Source organism: Mustelus asterias, chromosome 6 (genome assembly GCF_964213995.1).
Source record: "Mustelus asterias chromosome 6, sMusAst1.hap1.1, whole genome shotgun sequence".
Taxonomy (NCBI): Eukaryota; Metazoa; Chordata; class Chondrichthyes; order Carcharhiniformes; family Triakidae; genus Mustelus; species Mustelus asterias.
In genome coordinates, this window is record NC_135806.1 from 522,172 (window position 1) to 545,000 (window position 22,829).

The window sequence follows — 22,829 nt, forward strand, 5'->3', positions numbered from 1 at the left end:
CCCTCACTCTGTAATCTCCTTCAGCTGGAGAACACAAAGACATATCTGCACTCCCGTGTTTTGGTTCTCTTGAGAACCCTGATTTTAATCATCTCAGTACATGGTGACCATGTCTTCAGCCGTCTCAGCACAAAACTCAAGAATTTCCTCCCTGGCCACTCCATCCTTGGCCTTTCTTATTTCAACAGCTCCTTAAATCCTCTCTTTTTGAACACGCTTTGGTGGCTTGGTATCAAATTTTGCTTCATTGTGTTCCTGTGAAGTTCGTTAGGATGTTTTATGACATTAAAACTATTGTACAAATACAAGCTGATTCTTGCTGTTTAAATTGAAATCAATTAAATTTGGTAAATACCCAGAATTAACTGGCAAGAACATGGGATGTACATCATGGAAAAATTGTCTATTTTTTATCTGATTGAATGTGAACATTTGATTTGGTTTCTTGCGCTCACATTGTTTTCCTTTGGCATCAAGTACCTGCAGGTAAAAACACTCATTTTATGCTTTTTCTATGATTCAGAATTTAACAACTTCAATATGTCAGTCTAAACTGAGTATCAGGTGATCAAAACCACATCTATGTTCTGCAGAGTTGAAACAACCACCAAGTTAAGTTACAATTGTATAAAATGCAGATGGTATTCTTGGCAAGTTTTCAGTTCGTCATAGTTGATCCATCGACACAAACAACAAAAAAGAATTGTGGAAAGTGGCAGGAAATCAGCCACTCTACACAACATATCGGGTGCAGAATCATCAGCGGAAAGCTCGGTCTTTATCGCTCTCCTGTCATTGCCTCAACATCAAGTTGTGATTAAAGCAAAATCAGAACTTTAACTTTCTGACGAAAGAGCCATGGGGTGGAGAAATACCTTTTCTGGATCTGGAAAGCATTGCTTGTAAGGCCCTCTTTGCCAACAGATTCCAGGTGGAAGGTGGCAAGATGCATTGAGGATCGCCCTGGACACATCTCCCTCATGATGGAACAATGTGAACACCAGCATTGCTGCTCCTCTCATTGCACGCGTACACTTCCAGATGGCAGAGATGGAGACACAGCATGCTCACATTGCCCTGTGCCTTGAAGGATGAGCGTGCTCTGAGGCCATGTGTCCGTGATGAGAGGAGGTGCCACCAAAATGAAGGTGCTGCTTCTTCACATGTCCATGCAGCATCCCAGCCCAACAGCGCCTGACAAGACACAGGGGCGGCTGTACAATCCTCAGCACATGAGTGGCTGCATGTTTTCAATCTGGCAAAGTTCTCAAGGAGTTCCATCAGAACCACGTACTGTGTGTCACATTGATGGTGACACATTTGGGACGAGGGAGGTGATGAAACAGTGCTGCTGTTACTGTAGATGACTAGATTTAGAGATGATTTAGTTGGCTCTGATACACTCCCCACAATGACATTGACATCAGCAGCTGGATGTGTCCTAATGCTAATGTGGAGGCACAGCCCTTAGCACGATGAGGTCAGACACTCAGTTACCAGACACTGAAATGCCACCTCTTAAACAGAACCAACGTGACCTCAGGGCCAGCCCCGTTCCATGCCAAGTTCAAGATGATCAGACAACATGAAGCCTTCAAGCACATATCATTGCTAATGAGGAGCCCTGTTCCACCCCATCACAAACTCACCCCAGCCCATTGCTCCTTCCCCATTCAAACAATGTGAGATTTGGGAGGTTGCTGCAATCACCATTTGCAATTAGCATCAGAGAGCTCAGCGAGTGTCAAGGCAATGCGATGCACAGCCGACCAGCTTAGTGAGCAGACCCTGCAGCAGTCACAACTACTGGGTGAGAGACCCTAAAGGTTGGAGGTCGCATGTCATTAAAACCCAATCAATCATTAATGATGGGAGGATCTCCATACCTTTCCAGAATTATTGTCATCATATTCTCAACATTCTGGGTTGTTCTCCTGAGCTCTCACTGACACAAACCCGAGCAAAACATCACCACATACATGCTCTCTGTCCCACCACCACCCCCTCGTGACCCGCCTGTATTCCTCAGTACATCAATATAAAATTCTTGTCTTCATCCTCAGTATTCTCTTGTTTTTTATTCATTGATAGGATGCAGGCATTGCTCACCATTTACTGTCCACACCTAATTGCCCACGAGAAGCTGCCTTCCTGAACCGCTTTAATCCATGTGCTCTTGACACAGCCACAGTGCTGTTAGGCAGGGAATCCTAGGATTTTGACCCAGTGACAGTGAAGGAACAGCGAAATATTTCAAGGTCAGGATGTTAAGCGGCTTGGAGGGGGATGTGCAGGTGACATCTTCAACTCTTCCATCTTACTGTGCTTTCTCTTGCTTTAGGTTCTGGTGGAACTTTTAACCACTTGCTCACACACTCTAGAACTCTGCCATTAAGCCTCTTTTCCTTTGTTACATTTCTACCTTCAAAAACTTTTAAAAATCTGCCTTTGTACTTGCGATCATTCTCTCAATCTTCCTTCCTGATATTAACCTTACCTCAGAGGGTAGCACTCTCAACACTGAGCCAGAAGATCACGAGTTCAAGTCTCACTCTGGAGAGCTGAACACATTGTCTAATCTGGGATGACAGTGAAGCACTGAGGTAGTGCTGCATTGTCAGAGATGCCACATGAGATGTTGATGTAAAGGAAAACATTTGTCCAAGAGCAGAGAGGAGTTCCCCTTAGTGTGCTGGGCAATATTTATTCCTCAATCAACATATTTAAAACAGCTTGTCTGCTCACTTAACCGTGGATCAAAAGTCAGTACCTTAGAACATGCTAACATTCTGTTTTGAAAGGTGTGGTATCAACAGAATTTCTTTCTTTTGCTTGGTTTTGATGAGAATTGTGATTGGATGAGAAGATCCCTTGTCATGCCTCAACAGAGTGCTTAACCCTGCTCGTGTCGACTGGGATAGTTCCTCCTGTAGGCCTTATTCCTGCTGTTTTAGTGAGGAGTGTCTGGAGGTCCATGCTTCACACTGGCTTCAAGTCATGGGTTGGAAGGCAGCTGACTGGAATTTAATGAGGAATTTCAACCTCACACTAGAACCATTAATATCAGTCACACAATGCCAGAGCTAAAATCCCACTTATTCTTACTCATCTGGTGTTACTCTTTAAAAGTTGAAAAATAATTTTGTGAAAACACAGACAGGCAACATTAATAAACAACTGGAATCAGTTCCAATAGAAACATTGCCTGGCACTGTAACGCTGTCCGGCCAAGGCTTGGAACAATAATTGAATCTCTCTTCCAATTATGTCACTAGTTTAATTCCAGACTTTATTCTCTGAGATGAGGGGTTCGAATGACTCTGTGAGTGGAAGGATTTTGTTACAGATGGAACCCATCCCTGCCCAATGTTAGTTCACGTGTTTCCTCCCAATTTGAATTTTATTTGAATTATAGAGGTCTATAAAATAATGAGGGGCATAGACAAGGTAGATAGTCAATATCTTTTCCCAAAGGTAAGGGAGTCTAAAACTAGAGGGCATAGGTTTAAAGTGAGAGGGGAGAGATACAAAAGTGTCCAGAGGGGCAATTTTTTCACACAGAGGGTGGTGAGTGTCTGGAACAAACTGCCAGAGGTAGTAGTAGAGGCAGGTACAATTTTATCTTTTAAAAAGCATTGAGATAGTTACATGGGTATGATGGGTATAGAGGGATATGGGCCAAATGCGGGCAATTGGGATTTGCTTAGCGGTTTAAAAAAAAAATAAGGGCGGCATGGACAAGTTGGGCCAAAGGGCCTTTTTCCATGCTGTAAACTTCTATGACTCTATGATTCTATTTACAAAGGTTTACACAAGTAGAAAGACTTTTGACCCAGAATTAAGGAATTTCTTTAATCAACCTGTGGAATCTGATTTTTAAAATGTTTGAAAGGATTTTAGAGTTTGCATCAATTGTAAAGGGATCAATTATAATTTTCTTATAGAAATACTAGTCCATGTGACCTGGTGATCATTAACCCAAAAGCAATACCAACAGCAAGTTAAGATACTTATGCAGTGTGGCTGGCAGATACAAAGGAAAGATCAAAGAACATAAGAACATAAGAAATAGGAGCAGGAGTAGGCCGTCTAGCCCCTTGAGCCTGCCCCGCCATTCAATAAGATCATGGCTGATCTGAAGTGGATCAGTTCCACTTACCCACCTGATCCCTACAACCCCTAATTCCCTTACCGATCAGTAATCGATCTATCCGTGATTTAAACATATTCAACAAAAGCAAAGCAGAGGAGCTGGAAGGTGAAAGCAATCAGCATATGCAGACACAGAGAGAAAGGAGACAGAGATACAAAAGAGGAACAAATTCTTCCCTTTATTCTTTCATGGGATGTGAGTGTCGCTGTCTGGGCCAGAGATCCGTAATTACTGTTGAACTGAATGGTTTACTTGGCCTTTCAGAGGATGCTAAGTGTCAACCACATTGCTGTGGGTCTGGAGTCACATGTGGGCCAGACCATGTAAGAATTGTAGATTTCCTTCCCCAAAGGGCACTAGTAAACAAGATAGATCTTTATGAAAATCAATGGTTTCATGGCCACCATTACAGAGACTAGCTTTCAATTCCAGATTTAATAAGTACAATATTTGATAAGGTCCCCCATGCAAGACTTCTCGAGAAAGTGAGAGGGCATGGGATCCAAGGGCTGTTGCCTTGTGGATTCAGAACTGGCTTGCTTGCAGAAGGCAGAGAGTGGTTGTGGACGGGTCTTTTTCTGAATGGAGGTCGGTCACCAGTGGAGTGCCCCAGGGATCTGTTCTGGGACCCTTGCTGTTTGTTATTTTCATAAATGACCTGGATGAGGAAGTGGAGGGATGGGTTGGTAAGTTTGCCGATGACACGAAGGTTGGTGGTGTTGTGGATAGGTTCATAGAAATCATAGAAACCCTACAGTGCAGAAGTAGGCCATTCGGCCCATCGAGTCTGCACCGACCACAATCCCACCCAGGCCCTACCCCCACATATTTTACCCGCTAATCCCTCTAACCTACACATCCCAGGACTCTAAGGGGCAATTTTTTAACCTGGCCAATCAACCTAACCCGCACATCTTTGGACTGTGGGAGGAAACCGGAGCACCCGGAGGAAACCCACGCAGACACGAGGAGAATGTGCAAACTCCACACAGACAGTGACCCGAGCCGGGAATCGAACCCGGGACCCTGGAGCTGTGAAGCAGCAGTGCTAACCACTGTGCTACCGTGCCGCCCTAAAAGGTTGGAGGGATGTCAGAAGCTGCAGCGTGACACAGATGGGATGCAAGACTGGGCGGAGAAGTGGCAGATGGACTTCAACCCGGATAAATGTGTAGTGGTCCATTTTGACAGGTCAAATGGGATGAAGGAGTATAATATCAAGGGTAAGACTCTTAGCAGTGTAGAAGATCAGAAGGACCTTGGGGTCCGGGTCCATAGGACTCTAAAATTGGCCCCGCAGGTGGAGGAGGTGGTTAAGAAGGCGTATGGTGTGCTGCCCTTCATCAATCGAGGGATTGAGTTTAGGAGTCGGGAGATAATGATGCAGCTATATAAGACCCTCGTCAGACCCCACTTGGAGTACTGTGCTCAGTTCTGGTCGCCTCATTACAGGAGGGATGTGGAAATGATTGAAAGGGTGCAGAGGAGATTTACAAAGATGTTGCCTGGATTGAGTGGCATGCCTTATGAGGATAGGGTGAGGGAGCTCGGTCTTTTCTCCTTGGAGAGACGAAGGATGAGAGGTGACCTGATAGAGGTGTACAAGATGTTGAGAGGTATAGATCAGGTGGATTCTCGGAGGCTTTTTCCCAGGGCTGAAATGGCTGCTATGAGAGGACACAGGTTTAAGGTGCTGGGGAGTAGGTACAGAGGAGATGTCAGGGGTAAGTTTTTCCCTCAGAGGGTGGTGGGTGAGTGGAATCGGCTGCTGTCAGTGGTGGTGGAGGCAAACTCAATAAGGTCTTTTAAGAGACTTCTGGATGAGTACATGGGACTTAATAGGATTGAGGGTTAGAGGTAAGCCTATATATAAGCCTAGGTAGGTAGGGACATGACCGGCGCAACTTGTGGGCTGAAGGGCCTATTTGTGCTGTATTTCTTCTATGTTCTATAATTCTAACAGCTGCTCTGGTGGAATTTAAACACTTGTCCACAGAGCATTAATGTGGGCCTCTGGATTACTGCCATCTCCCCCATCTCCTCTTGTGAGGAGAAACAGCGAATCACTCTCAGGAAGAGATCAAATTTTCTATTTGGCAGAAAAGGAGACAGGAGCTCTTGGAGATACTATGTGAGCTGGCTAAAAAGGTCTAAAACTTGGAAAGCTGTGGGAATAGTTCAGAGAAGAGAAAGAGGTGGCCAGTTTCCCTCCTCCCAGGTGGATCCCCTCCCCCCAGGTGTATCCCTTCCCCCCAGGTGAATCCCCTTCCCCCAGGTGGAGCCCTTCCCCCCAGGTGAATCCCCTCCCCCCAGGTGAACCCCTTCCCCCAGGCAGATCCCCTCCCCCCAGGCAGATCCCCTCACCACCCCCCTGGCGGATCCCCTCCCCCAGATGGATCCCCTCCCCCCAGGTGGATCCTCCCCCCCAGGCGGATCCCCTCCTCCCAGATGGATCCCTCCCCTCCCCCAGGCAGATCCTGAAATCCCACAATAGACCAATGGGAAAGCTCACTTCCTGTGGTTTCCTGATTGACATGCATGCTATTGGACGGAAGCTGAAAATATTATTGGGCTGAGCTGCAATACTGGCAAAGGAAAATAGGTTATTAATGCTCATTCATGAAGAATAACCAAGGATCCTGAGGATTGTCAACATCCATGGAATCCTCAAAACTCAACTGCTTCAGTGGCACAGTGGTTAGCACTGCTGCCTCTCAGCGCCAGGGACCCGGGTTCAATTCTTGCCTCGGGCCACTGCCTGTGTGGAGTTTGCACGTTCTCCCCGTGTCTGCGTGGGTTTCCTCCAGGTGCTCCGGTTTACTCTCACACTCCAAAGGTGTGCAGGCTGGGTGGATTAGCCATGGGAAATGTGTGAGGTTACGGAGGAGAAGGCCAGGATAGGATAATCTGTCAGAGAGTCAGTGCAGATTTGATGGGCCAAATGGCCTCTTCTGCACTGTAGGGATTCTATATAAATTCAAAGATAAAGGGATGATTCCCAGCATCGGGGAGAGGTGGACTGGAATTACAAAAACATGTTCAGTATAATATGTATTTCAGGATTCTAAATTTTTTGAGATGTAATTTCTGTTGATAAATTATTATCAATACACCTGGGGACAGGTGTGACCTGTACACAAAAAACGGGTGGCACTTGAATCCCAGGGGGACCAATATCCTGGCGGGAAGGTTGGCTAAGGCTGCTGGGGAGAGTTTAAACTAGATAGGTTGGGGGGAGGGGATCGAGACGAGGTGACTGGGAGTGAGGAAGTTAGCTCGCAAACAGAGAAGGGTTATAGACGGTGCAAGAGGGAGGATGGACGGGGGATAGAGAAGGGGAGAGCTCAGACCAAAGGATTGAGATGTGAGACTTTAATGGCAGGAGTATAGTGAATAAAGGGGATGAGCTCAGAGCGTGGATCGATGCATGGAAGTGTGATGTGGTGGCCATTACGGAGACTTGGATGTCTCAGGGACAGGACTGGATACTACAGGTGCCAGGATTCAGATGTTAAAGGAAGGACAGGGAGGGAGGCAAGAGAGGGGGTGGAGTGGCACTGCTGATCAGGGATAGTGTCACAGCTGTAGAGAAGGTGTATGCTGTGGAGGGATTGTCTACAGAGTCTCTGTGGGTGGAAGTTCGGAGTGGGAAGGGGTTGATCACTTTGCTGGGAGTTTTCTATAGGCCGCCCAATAGTGACAGGGAGGTGGAGGAGCAGATAGGGAAATAGATTCTGGAGAGTTGCAATAATGATGTGGAGATGCCGGCGTTGGACTGGGGTAAGCACAGTAAGAAGTCATAGAACATAGAAAACTACAGCACAAAACAGGCCCTTCGGCCCCACAAGTTGTGCCGAACATATCCCTACATTTCAGACCTACCTATAACCCTCCATCCTATTAAGTCCCATGTACTCATCCAGGAGTCTCTTAAAAGACCCTATTGAGTTTGCCTCCACCAGCACTGACGGCAGCCGATTCCACTCGCCCACCACCCTCTGTGTGAAAAACTTCCCCCTAACATTTCCCCTGTACCTACCCCCCAGCACTTTAAACCTGTGTCCTCTCGTAGCAGCCATTTCCACCCTGGGAAAAAGCCTCTGAGAGTCCACCCGATCTATGCCTCTCAACATCTTATATACCTCTATTAGGTCTCCCCACATCCTACGTCTCTCCAAGGAGAAAAGATCGAGCTCCCTCAGCCTATCCTCATGAGGCATGCCACGCAATCCAGGCAACATCCTTGTAAATCTCCTCTGCACCCTTTCAGTCTTTTCCACATCCTTCCTGTAATGAGGCGACCAGAACTGAGCACAGTACTCCAAGTGGGGTCTGACGAGGGTCTTATATAGCTACATCATTATCCCCGGACTCCTAAACTCAATCCCTTGATTGATAAAGGCCAGCACACCATACGCCTTCTTAACCACCTCCTCCACCTGCGGGGTCGATTTTAGAGTCCTATGGACCTGGACCCCAAGTCCTTCTGATCCTCCACAGTACTAAGAGTCTTTCCCTTTATATTGTACTCCTTCATCCCATTTGACCTGCCAAAATGGACCACTATGCATTTATCTGGGTTGAAGTCCATCTGCCACTTCTCCACCCAGTCTTGCATCCTATCTATGTCCCTCTGTAACTTCTGACATCCCTCCAGACTATCCACAACCCCACTAACCTTCGTGTCGTCGGCAAACTTACCAACCCATCCCTCCACATCCTCATCCAGGTCATTTATGAAAATGACAAACAGCAAGGGTCCCAGAACAGATCCCTGGTGACCGACCTCCATTTAGAAAAAGACCCATCTATACACACTGTCTGCCTCCTTTGGGACAGCCAGTTCTGGATCCCCAGGGCAGCAGCCCCTTGGATCCCATGCCCTCTCACTTTTTCTAGAAGCCTTGCATGGGGGACCTTATCGAACGCCTTGCTAAAATCCATATAAACCACATCTACCGCTTTCCCTTCGTAAATGTGTTTAGTCACATTTTCGAAGAACTCCACCAGGCTCGTAAGGCACGATCTGCCTTTGACAAAGCCATGCTGAGTTTTCTTGAGCATACTAAACCTCTCTAAATGCTCATAAATCTTGTCCCTCAGGATCTTCTCCATCAGCTTATCAATCACTGAGGTTAGACTCACCGGTCGGTAATTACCTGGGCTATCCCTATTCCCCTTCTTGAAAATAGGAACCACATCCGCAATCGTCCAATCCTCCGGCACCTCTCCCGTCTCCATCGATGATGCAAAGATCATCGCCAGAGGCTCTGCAATCTCTTCCCTCACCTCCCACAGTAACCTGGGGTACAACCCATCCGGACCCGGCGACTTATCTATCTTGATGCCATTTAAAGATTCCAGCACAACCTCTTTGTTAAAGTCCACATACTCAATCTTTTCAGTCCACCGCAAGTCCGCAGTGCATCCACCCATGTCCTTCTCCTCTGTGAAAACCGAGGCAAAATACTCATTGAGCACCTCTGCCATTTCTACTGGTTCCGTACAGATTTTCCCGCCTTCACCTTTTATAGGCCCTATTCCTTCACGTCTCATCCTTTTACTCTTCACATATTTAGAGAATGCCTTAGGGTTTTCCTTAATTCTACTTGCCAAGGCCTTCTCGTGACCCCTTCTGGCTCTCCTAATTTCCTTCTTTAGTCCCTTCCTACAAGCCGTATACTCATCTAGATCCCTATCTTCGCCAAGCTCTCTGAACCTTTTGTACGCTTTCCTTTTCTTCTCGACTAGGTCCCGCACAGCTTTCGTGCACCACGGTTCCTTTAACCGACCAACACCTCCCTGTCTGCTCGGAACATTGTCCTGTCGAACACTAGGCAGACATTCCTTGAAAAACTGCCACCTCTCTTCAGTACATTTCCCCGAGAATACCTCCTTCCAATTTACTCCTCTAATTTGCTGCCTTATGTCTTCATATTTCCCCTTACTCCATATAAACACTTTCCTAGCTTGCCTGATCCTCTCTTTTTCCAATGCAAGCATAAAGGAGATAGAGTTACGATCGCTATCCCCAAGATGCTCTCCCACTGAGAGATCTGACACCTGTCCAGGTTCATTGGTCAGTATCAGATCAAGTACAGCCTCTCCTCTTGTAGGCTTGTCCACATGCTGTGTCAGGAAACCCTCCTGAACACACCTAACGAACTCCTCCCCATCCAATCCCCTTACCCTAGGGATATTCCAATCTATGTTTGGGAAATTAAAGTCTCCCGTCACAACAACTCTGCTCTTATTGCAACTCAGTAAGAAGTCTCACAACACCAGGTTAAAGTCCAATAGGTTTATTTCGTAGCAAACACCATAATCTTTCGGAGCACTGCTCCTTCGTCAGATGGAGTGGATATCTGCTCTCAAACAGTGCACAGACACAGAAATCAAGTTACAGAATACTAATTAGAATGGGAATCTCTACAGCCAGCCAGGTCTTAAAGGTACAGACAATGTGGTTGGAGGGATCATTCAACACAGGTTAAAGAGATGTGTATTGTCTCCAGACAGAACAGCTAGTGAGATTCTGCAAGACCAGGGGTAAAGCTATGGGGGTTACTGATAATGTGACATAAATCCAACATCCCGGTTTAGGCCATCACCACGAAACCACACAACCCTGCCACAGCAACCTCTGCAAGACGTGCCGGATCATCGACACGGATGCCATCATCTCACGTGAGAACACCATCTACCAGGTACACGGTACCTACTCTTGCAAATCGGCCAACGTTGTCTACCTGATACGCTGCAGGAAAGGATGTCCCGAGACATGGTACATTGGGGAAACCATGCAGACGCTACGACAACGGATGAATGAACACCGCTCGACAATCACCAGGCAAGACTGTTCTCTTCCTGTGGGAGAGCACTTCAGCAGTCACGGGCATTCAGCCTTGGATCTTCAGGTAAGCGTTCTCCAAGGCGGCCTTCACGACACACGACAGCACAGAGTCGCTGAGCAGAATCTGATAGCCAAGTTCCGCACACATGAGGACGGCCTAAACCGGGATGTTGGATTTATGTCACATTATCAGTAATGTGCTGATTTGCCTCAAGACAGCAAGCACCTCCTCCCCTTTAATCTGTAAAGGTTCCATGACCTCCCTACCTGTTTGCCCTATTTCCATAGACTGCATGCCCATTTCCTCAGTAAATACGGATGCAAAAAAACCATTTAGTATCTCCCTCATCTCTTTTGGTTCCATACACAGTCTACCACTCTGGTCTTCAAGAGGGCCAATTTTATCCCTCACTATCCTTTTGCTCCTAACATACCTATAGAAGCTCTTTGGATTTTCCTTCACTCTGTCTGCCAAAGCAACCTCATGTCTTCTTTTAGCCCTCCTGATTTCCCTCTTCAGTAGCTTCTTGCACTTTTTATACTCCTCGAGCATCTGATCTGTTCCTTGCTGCCTGTACATGTCATACAACTCTCTCTTCCTCTTAATCAGTGTTACAATCTCCCTCGAGGACCAAGGTTCCTTATTCCTATTTACTTTTCCTTTAATCCTGACAGGAACATACAAACTCTGCACTCTCAAAATTTCTCCTTTGAAGGCCTCCCACTTTCCATTTACATCCTTACCAAAGAACAGCCTGTGCCAATCCACACTTCCCAGATCCCTTCTCATTTCATCAAATGTGGCCCTTTTCCAGTTCAGAACTTCAACCCGAGGACCAGATCTATCCTTATCCATGATCAGATTGAAACTAATGGCATTATGATCACTGGATCCAAAGTGTTCCCATCACCTGCCCCAACTCACTTCCCAATAGGAGATCCAATATCGCATCCTCTCTAGTTGGCACCTCTATATACTGATGTAGAAAATTCTCCTGAACACATTTTACAAACTCTACCCCGTCTAAACCCTTAACAGTATGCGGGTCCCAATCTATATGTGGAAAATTAAAATCCCCTACTATCACAACTTTGTGTTTCTTGCAGTTGTCAGCTATCTCTGCTGATTTGCTCCTCTAATTCTCGCTGACTATTGGGTGGTCTTTAATACAACCCCATTAATGTGGTCATACCTTTCCTGTTTCTCAGCTCCACCCATAGGGCCTCTGTAGACAAGCTCCCTAATCTATCCTGCCTGAGTACCGCTGTAACATTTTCCCTGACCAACAATGCCATCCCCCCACCTTTTATCCCTCTGCCTCTATCTCGCCTGAAACATTGGAACCCTGGAACATTGAGCTGCCAGTCCTGCCCCTTCTGTAGCCAAGTTTCACTAATGGCTATAATGTCATATTTCCATGTGTCTATCCACGCCTTCAGCTCATCTGCCTTCCCCACAATTCTCCTTGCATTGAAATAGACACACCTCAAAAGATTATTTCCACCACACTCTACCCTTCCATTTGTGATTTTGCTTTAACTCACCTGTCTTTTTACCCCCGCTCCACTATCTGCTCTGACACTCTGGTTCTCATCCCCCTGCAAATCTAGTTTAAACGCTCCCCAATAACACGAGCAAACCTCCCTGCAAGTATATTGGTCCCCTTGTAGTTTAGGTGTAACCTATCTCTCTTGTACAGGTCCCACCTGCCCCAGAAGAGGTCCCAATGATCCAAGAATTGGAAACCCTGCCCCCTACACCAGTTCCTCAGCCACGTGTTCATCCGCCCAAGCATCCATGTTCACTATGCCAACTTATGTCTCCCATCTCCCCTCCCCCACCCCCCCACATGACCCCTTATGCCAAACTATATCCCCCATCTACCTTCCTTGGTTGCTTATGCCCCCTATGCCAAGCTGTGGAACTCCACCCACCCCCTTGGCCCCTCATACCCCATGCCAAGCTATGACACTTCCATGCCCATTTACATGCTATACACTGTATGGAACCTATCATGAGGCTTCACTAGGACTCTTTCTGCTGCTGCTGCTGCCAGGAAATCTGCTGTCAATGGTATGTCACACTCATCTGTCTCGCATTATCCTCTGTAGCTCATCTGCAGCCACTCTGTGATGTCCATCATCCAACTACACCAAGTCGACCTCTCTTTCTGTCTCCTTCTACTTTTCCTTCCAGAATAGATCTTGGTAACTTTACAGCTCTGATCAAATGGTCAAAATACTGACATTTTCTGTTCTGGATGTCACACTTTAGAGTTCTTTTTGATTTTGCTATTTCAAACACCTCTTCATTTGTCTTGCGGTCTGTTTATGGAATTTCCAGCATATCTCAGCATCCACATTTCAAAGGATTCTGTTTTCTTCCACAGATCTCTATTTATTGTCCAGCCAGACAGAAATGTGGATAGAATGGAGCAGCTCTGAGTCTGTTGCTGCTTACAGGCTTGAGTTTTCTTGTTTTTAACATATCCTTCATCTTTATAAAATTACTTGCTGCTTTCTCGAACCTTCTTTTGGCTTCATCATCACATCTCCCATCTTCTGTTATCATTTGTCCTAAATCGACAAACTTATCTACTTGTTCCCAGTGTGACACCATCCTCTTCAATCTTCTAATGTATTCCTCCTAACCACCAATGATTTTATCTTGTTCATACGCAGTTCATATTCTAAACTTTGGGATATTACTTGATCTACAATATTTTCTAGGGTCTCTTCTGATTTTGCATGTAGTGCTGTGTCATCAGCGTCTCACAAGATGATTATTTTCTTCCCTCGAATGTTTACCCCTGGAAATATGTTTATTCTCTGAGTAATTTTGTTGATGGTACACAGGCTTGGGGTACTCCCCTCTTCACTTGAAACAAGTCCGGTTGTTCATCTTCTAATCTGATGCTCACTAATTGGTCCCAATATTGGTCCCAATATAGGCTCTAGATAACTCTCACATCTTTACTGTCAATGTCACATTTCAACAACATGTCTATTGGCTCAAACACCTATTCATAGTCTACGAAGCATATGCAGTCCTTTCAGAAGATCTCTTTCTTGCTGTTACCATGGATCTGATGAACAAGGTACTTCCCTCTGCTGAGGTTTTTTTCTGAACAGTCTATGATAAGAACATAATAACTAGGAGCAGGAGTAGGCCATCTGGCCCCTCGAGCCCGCTCCACCATTCCATAAGATCATGGCTGATCTTTTCATGGACTCAGCTCCACTTTCCCGCTCGCTCACCATAACCATTGATTCCTTTACTGTTCAAAAATTTATCTATCCTTGCCTTAAAAACATTCAATGAGGTAGCCTCAACTGCTTCACTGGGCAGGGAATTCCACAGATTCACAGCCCCTTTGTGTGAAGAAGTTCCTCCTCAACTCAGTCCTAAATCTGCCCCCTCTTATTTTGATAATCTCGAAAGCTGTGTGAATTGTAGATTCGGGTAAATTGTATTCAGGTGATGTGTATTAATTAGGGAATCAACTGATCTCCGGCTGAAAGAAGGATTGTTGGGTTTGAGGTGGACAAATACCGGAATTCTCTCGTCTCAAACACCCTACCACCGCTGCCAATGAGAATGGAGAGTTTGGCACTCTGCCAAATCTCCAATCACAACAGCAGGAGCAGAGAATCTAAGCCACCGACAAGGACAGAGAATTCTGGCCAGTATATAAAACCTGTCACTGTAGTAAAAGCTTGCAAATTTATAAAGACTAGGGGGGCAACCTTGAACCCGCACTCACCATCTGTGAGAATAGCGGCTGGGCCTCAAGATCAGGCAAAACCCAAAAGTCACGAATCTCACCAGCGATGTAATCAAGTCCATGCCCACAACAGGCATAAATCTGATTTAAATACATTTCCTTACATTAGCATATAATTAAAGACCCTCTCGCCGTATGTGGAGTCTGAGGCAGATTTCCAAACCGTGCTGACCTGGTGTCATTGGTGTGGTTTACAACAGGTCCATCCAGACAGGAACCTGTCATGGGAATCCCCTAGGGATGTAAATATATAACCTGTGCCAGGAGGCAGTGCCATGGGTGTCAGGGGTAGGTTCTTTACCCAGAGGGTGGTGAGGGATTGGAATGCCCTGCCAGCATCAGTAGTAAATGCGCCTAGTTTGGGGGCGTTTAAGAGATCCGTAGATAGGTTCATGGACGAAAAGAAATTGGTTTAGGTTGGAGGGTCACAGTTTTTGTTTTTTTTAACTGGTCGGTGCAACATCGTGGGCCGAAGGGCCTGTTCTGCGCTGTAATGTTCTATGTTCTATGTTCTATGTTCTATGGGTGGACCCCAGTGGGAGCCCTGCGGGGGAGGGGGGATTCACTTATATGTGGTGGCAGGCAGGAGCAGACACAGGAGCTGGAAATGTCAGTGATGGCTGTTCGCAAAGGCGTGGCACCCCAATCTCAGTGCAGTGAGGCTTTGCCGGTGTGCGGAGGCCTCATGCCCCCGCCCCCCCCCCTCCCTCCCAACCCCCCCACATGACAGTGTGAAACAGACCCAGCTGTTTACTGTGACAGAATGTGGCAAAATCTTGAGAGAAAACCAGCATGTTTCCTGCCAGAACCAACACTCTGCCAATTCTTGGTAAGATTTCACCCTCGGCTCCAATCCGATCCTTCCCCAGCTGTCTATCCGAGCTCTAACTAGCTGAATCCATTGCAAGTCCAGTCAACAGATATTATTTATTCCGAGCATTCAGGAAGATAATTTTCCAGCAATGCTTACATTTGTTTTGTGATCTTTGAGATTTGTGTTGTCCTCGTACAAGTCTACATGTGGAACCGTTCCCACTGCAGACTCCACAGTTATCTTCCTTGGCACTGCTTCGCAGCTGGTGGTCACAGCCAACAACCTGCCAAGAACAACATTGCGTCGGGAAGTGTTAGTACGCTTTGATATCTTCCATCTGCACTGCAAAATGCAGTCACATTTACAGTTACATCAGCCAACATGACATCCCAGCAATATGTGCACATTCTAGACTAACGGCTAGACATTCCCCCAAATGGATAAACTAGTTAACTTTATGGTGCATAAATGTGGGAAAATGTGAACTTGTCCACTTTGGTAGGAAGAATAAAAAAGCAGCATATTATTTAAATGGACAGACTACAGAGGAAGCTGAGTGTCCGTGTACACGAATCACAAAATGTCAGCACTCAGGTACAGCAAGGAATTAAAAGGGCAAATGCAATGTCGGCCTTTATTGCAAAGGCTATGAAGTATAAACGTAGAAAGGTCTTGCTACAACTGCACAGGCCATTGGTGAGACTAGATCTGGAATACTGTCTGCAGTTTTGGTCATCCTATACTTCAGGAAGGGTATATTTGCATTGGAGGTATGATAAAGAAAGTTCACTATTTGATTGCTGGGATGAGGAAAGGTTGAATAGGTTGGGCCAGCACTCATTGGGGTTTAGAAGAATGAGAGTTGATCTTACTGAAACACTTAAGATTCTGAGAAGGCTTGACAGATACTGAGAGGAGGTTATTCCTAATAGGGGAATCTGGAATTAGGGGCACAGATTTAAAATAATGTGTCTCCCATTTGCAGCAGAATTGCAGAGAAACGTCCCCTCTCAGAGGGTCACTGGTCTGTGGAATTCTCTTCCCCAGAGCAGGGGCGGGTCATTGAATATATTCAAGGCTGAATTAGGCAGATTTCTGGTTGACAAGAGAGTCAAGGGATAGGGGAGACAGGCTGCAGTGCAGAGTAGAGGTACAATACAATCAAGCTTGATCTTATTGAATGGAAAGCAGGCTCAAGGGGCTGAATGGTCAACTCCAGCTCCGATTATTTATGTCATGTACAAAACAGGAAAATAATAAGTAACCAGGAGCACTTTAATTACTTGGCATTGAGAATAAATAATGAGCTAGGCAGTTATTAGTAAAAGTGACAGTGTAAGAATCCAATGAATATGTGCGCTGGACATTAACTCGGTGCCTGAACTCGGTACCAGGTTTTTGGGGTAAATTAGTCAATTGCCCTTTTCTAATCAAAGCATTCTCATTTTTACTTCTAAATTTCTTTAAATAATGTCAACAAAATCTGTGGAAGGATTGGAAAGTAAGTGAATGTTCAAAGGACACTGTGAGAAAGGACAGGGGACAGAGGAAGAGAACGGGCGCGGTAAATGGACCAATAGGGTCTATCAAAGAACAAAGAACATTAAAGATATAATCAGTTAGATTGAAATTTGAATCAAAATCTCAATCAAACAGTAACTCAAACTATTAACTCTACTATTAGATTTGAATTGGATTTAAGGATTTCAATATCTTCATATTTTAAGGGAATGGGAAGTGAATATGGCAATTACTGAAAAAACTAAAAATGATAGTAAACATCAGAAACGGATCGCAGAAACTTTGCAATAGACCGGGTACCTTCCCAGCTTCATACTTGAGGAATGATATACTAATAATCAGAGCTGAATATTTCCATGCAACATGTCTTCGATTCATAGTGTAGAAGGAGGCCATTTGCCCCATCGAGCCTGCAACGACAACAATCCCACCCAGGTCCTATCCCCATAACCCCACATATTTGCCTTGCTAGTCCCCCTGACACTAAGGGTCAATTTAGCATGGCCAATCCACCTAACCTGCACGTCTTTCAGATTGTAGGAGGAAACTGGAGCACCCAGAGGAAACCCAAGCAGACACGGGGAGAACATGCAAGCTCCACATAGATATTCACCCGAGGTGTGTGCATGTGGATGATATCAAGAGTTGTGTGTATCTGTGAGTGTATCTGTGAGTGAATAGGTGGTTCTCTATCTGAGAAGCTGAGGGGGTCCTGGAAGGTGACAAAATCAAATAATTGAGTTCACAACATTTCATTAAATACTATGAACAATTATTCATCATAATCCTATTGGCAGTACAGTGCGCTAATTACTTACTTGGCAGTTTCCACTGATGCACATGTGCAGAGTTTCTGTGTAACACCGTGTACCATCAAGTACTTTAGGTGCCAGTTCCACAACTAACGCTGTATCCTTTGCCAGGCACTTGAGTGCACAGGGCTTGTCAGGGTCATTATAAATAGGGAGCCATTCATAGTACTGCCCTTGGTACTTGACATCATTGTGAGCAGAACATTGCTGAGCACGGAAGTCACCAGCTTCAGGTGGGCAGTCCTAGAGAGAAGGAGAAATGAAAAGTAAAGGGACTAATTTGGATGAAGCTATGAAATTTAATTTCACTGAAAAGTGATCAACTGACAGAAAACCAGGAAGAGAATAATTCTAAATGTGTTGATTTAATCTCTTAACTGAACTCTGTGCATGTAACTACAAATTGGATTAACTGACAGAAATCATAAATGTCACTGAACCCTTTAAAGTAAATGGAGAAGTTCTTTATAAATGGCTGAACAAGTATCATTGGCTATTAGCAATGTGAATCATTTCCTGCATTATCTGCTGTTTATTTTCACGAGAAATTAAAAGAAAGATTTTTCACAACATTTTAATTTCTGTACAAAGAGCAAAATATTGTCGAGGTAAACAAATAAACACCAGCAGAAACTGAAGTGGGATCTGATTGAAGCCACCGCGGATCTAGCAGAAACTGAAGTGGGATCTGATTAAAGCCACTGCGGATCTAGCAGAAACTGAAGTGGGATCTGATTGAAGCCACTGCGGATCTAGCAGAAACTGAAGTGGGATCTGATTAAAGCCACTGCGGATCTAGCAGAAACTGAAGTGGGATCTGATTAAAGCCACTGCGGATCTAGCAGAAACTGAAGTGGGATCTGATTGAAGCCACTGCGGATCTAGCAGAAACTGAAGTGGGATCTGATTGAAGCCACCGCGGATCTAGCTGATGGAAGATGTTAATTGTCACCTACACACTGTTAGAATCATAGAATCCCTACAGTGCAGAAAGAGACCATTCGGCCCATCGAAACTGCACTGCCAACAATCCCACCCAGGCCCTATCCCTGTAACCCCACGTATTTACCCTGCTAATCCCCCTAACACTAAGGGGCAATTTAGCATGGCCAATCAACCTAACCCACACATCTTTGGAGTGTGGGAGGAAACCTGAGCACTCGGAGGAAACCCACGCAGACACGGGGAGAATGTGCAAACTCCACACAGACAGTGACCTGAGGCAGGAATTAAAGCCGGGTCCTTGGCACTGTGAGGCAGCAGTGCTAATGTTGTGTCACCAAGAATGATTATTTTGTTAATTAGTTTACACTATTTCTAATCACAGAAAGGGGATTACCTTCTATTTCTAGCCGAGAGATGGATCAGTAAATGGTTAGTGAATGTCAGTAATGTTTCCTTCAGCCGTCACTGGAGCTGGAGGATATATGACCATAGTCTTGTGTGGCTGAGTTACTGCACCAGCAGATATTGTTACTACAAACATCTGGCAAATCCTGACACCAATGCCAAGGAGTGAATCTGCTGTGACATTATCGAGAATACCCTCCATGATAAAGATAAAGACCACCACAGAGCAAGGTGACAGAAAGCACAGGTGACCCCATTCCACCAGGAATATGATCATGATTAGGAACATGAAGTAATCTTCAGTGTGACTAAACATTGAATTCATCATCAAGTCTATTGTTTATACAGGTATGAATCTCATTCCAACTGCAGAGGCAAACTCAGCACATATATATTAACAAATTAATGGTGATATGAAATATAAATATAAATACTCAGTACAATGAAACTGGATAAATATATAATCTGTGCACATCAAATTACATGGGTTTTAACATTTCATTTCACAATTCAAATGTTAAAGCAATTTCACAATATTGTGTAATGGCCACAGTTCAGTTTAATTTTATAACGATTCCATAAAATGGTCAATACAGTTTCTGGCAAGAGTTTTATATTTGCATGATTGGTACTTGGCAACCATTGCGAATCCTGCTAAATTCATGGTTCAAGGTGTTTACTTTAAATTGCCATGTTTCATTGGCATTTGGAAATAATTATTTTAATATCAACTATTACAGTAAATTCAACATGACGATCACCATTTGAACCCTGCCAGTATCAAACGCTGATTAACTAGGAGCAGAGGTTTCTGCTGTGCTGAGGCTATGCAACGGCTACAAGATAAAGGAGCACCAACTCCAGAACTTTTAAAATAGAAATCAGAGCTTCCATCTGGACTTAATGTAAATCAACAAGTCTTGGTTGCCTTACAGCTATTTATATTTAAAGGGGTGGTGTCACTACATTGGGGAGTTTTCAGGAAGGTTTAGTCTCTGAAACAACCTGCTTTGAATATCCATGACTGTGGTTACCATGGTGACCAAGGCGAAAAGACTGCATTCCAGAAGGCGCTACACAAACTATTGCACTGCAGCATTTGTAACTTTATCGGAAGAGAATTATTTTAGGGTGACCCCCAGAAGACCAGTGGGTAATTGTGATGCCCAGATGTTTGGAGCTGATGTAGTGGCGGGTCGCAGGGATCGGGTGGCGGGTCGCAGGGATCGGGTGGCGGGTCGCAGGGATCGGGTGGCGTGCCGCAGGGATCGGTACTCGGGCCGCAACTGTTTACCATTTATATAGATGATCTGGAGGAGGGGACGGAGTGTAGGGTAACGAAGTTTGCAGACGACACAAAGATAAGTGGAAAAGTGAATCGTGTGGAGGACGGAGAAGATCTGCAGAGAGATTTGGACAGGCTGAGTGAGTGGGCGAGGATATGGCAAATGGAGTATAACGTTGATAAATGCGAGGTTATACACTTTGGAGGAAATAATAACAAATGGGATTACTATCTCAATGGAAACAAATTAAATCATGCTACCGTGCAAAGGGACCTGGGGGTCCTTGTGCATGAGACGCAAAAGCCCAGTCTGCAGGTACAACAGGTGATCAAGAAGGCAAATGGGATGTTGGCCTATATTGCGAGGGGGATAGAATATAAAAGCAGGGATGTCTTGATGCACCTGTACAGGGCATTGGTGAGGCCGCAGCTGGAATAGTGTGTGCAGTATTGGTCCCCTTATATGAGGAAGGATATATTGGCATTGGAGGGAGTGCAGAGACGGTTCACCAGGTTGATACCGGAGATGAGGGGTTTGGATTATGAGGAGAGGCTGAGGAGATTGGGTTTGTACTCGTTGGAGTTTAGAAGGATGAGGGGGGATCTTATGGAGACTTATAAGATAATGCGGGGGCTGGATAGGGTGGAGGCGGAGAGATTCTTTCCACTTAGTAAGGAAGTTAAAACTAGAGGACACAGCCTCAAAATAAAGGGGGGTCGGTTTAAGACAGAGTTGAGGAGGAACTTCTTCTCCCAGAGGGTGGTGAATCTCTGGAATTCTCTGCCCACTGAGGTGGTGGAGGCTACCTCGCTGAATATGTTTAAAGCGCGGATGGATGGATTCCTGATCGGTAAGGGAATTAAGGGTTATGGGGATCAGGCGGGTAAGTGGTACTGATCCACGTCAGATCAGCCATGATCTTATTGAATGGCGGGGCAGGCTCGAGGGGCTAGATGGCCTACTCCTGCTCCTATTTCTTATGTTCTTATTTGTGGTTCTATTGCTGACCTCTGCTGTTCAGGCAGTCAATGTTCTACATTCGGCCTCACTGGCCATGGGCTAAAAGAGGGAAAACTGTCCCGGATTTTTCCAATCTGGCTACTGAGCTGTAAAATGTGGATTTATACACGTTGAGAAAAGTGTGAATGCTGCACCTCTGAGGGCCTCCGTGTTTGAAACTCCTCCAACCTGCATTACTCAGGGTGGCACAAAGGAATGGCCACTTCTCAATGGATCTATGCAGAAGTATTATCCACTGCCCTCAACATAGGATTAGAGTAAAAATGAGGCAAACAATACAGCACAGAAGTGAAGACAAAAACTTCAGCATTTTAACGACCATCCTTGGGATGATTGCAAAGAAGCCTTGCTTATCTTCAATGAAGTAATTCCAGACAATGCAAATGTTGATGAAATGTTGGAATCATTAGGGTTAGTAAATTAACTCTACATGGCAGACTCTAACTGAATATCTGAACCAACAAGTCTGTTATTTGCCAGGGGTGTCCAAATTAGAATTATAGAATCCCTACAGTACAGGAGGAGGTCCATCGGGTGTGCACCAACAACTCCACCCTATCCCCTTAACCCCATATATTTACTCTTCCATTCCCCTCGAAACTAGGGTTAATTTAGCATGGCCAATCCACCTAACCTGCACATCTTTGGACTGTGGGAGGAAACCAGAGCACCCGGAGGAAACCCACGCAGACACAGGCAGAATGTGCAAACCCCCGCACAGACAGTGACCCAAGGCAGGAATCAAATCTGGGTCCCTAGCACTGTGAGGCAGCAGTGCTAACCACTGTGCCACTGTATCACCCATGGTCATGAATGAGCCATAAGAGAAGTATAGGAACAGCAGGAGGCCACTGAATCCCTCAAACCTGTTCCACCGTTCAGTGAAGTCATGGCTGATCTGTATTTTAAGCTCTATTCACCAACCTTAGCTAATGTTCCTTAATATGTTTCGTCAGCTAAAATCTATCAGTCTTAAATTTAAAATTGATAGATCTAGTATCTAATGTTTTTGTGGGGGTGGGGGGGTTCTACATTTTCATTACCTACTCCAGAATGGCCTGGATCTGATTTAAGACTATATCCCCTTGCCTGAAAAAGAGTCTCTATTTATTTGATTAATTAGAGTTACAACACATGAAACTAAGGCAACTGAATATCTAACTGTGCTTGTTACAATCCGCCGGGTGGTCAGTGCCGTGCAAAACCTAATCCCGAAAGGGGAAACTTGACAAACG

The 22,829-nt window shown here is 45.2% G+C and overlaps 1 protein-coding gene across 1 annotated transcript in view; it reads right to left on the reverse strand.

Moving 5' to 3' along the window:
- LOC144495233 (ADAMTS-like protein 1) overlaps positions 1-22,829 on the reverse strand; it is a 425,167-nt gene that overhangs the window by 327,892 nt on the left and 74,446 nt on the right. Inside the window, exons 3-4 of the mRNA XM_078215301.1 lie at positions 17,945-18,181; positions 15,762-15,888 (exon numbers count right to left, since the gene is read on the reverse strand). Of these exons, the coding sequence (XP_078071427.1) occupies positions 15,762-15,888; positions 17,945-18,181 (364 nt within the window). The remainder of the gene's footprint in view (positions 1-15,761; positions 15,889-17,944; positions 18,182-22,829) is intronic.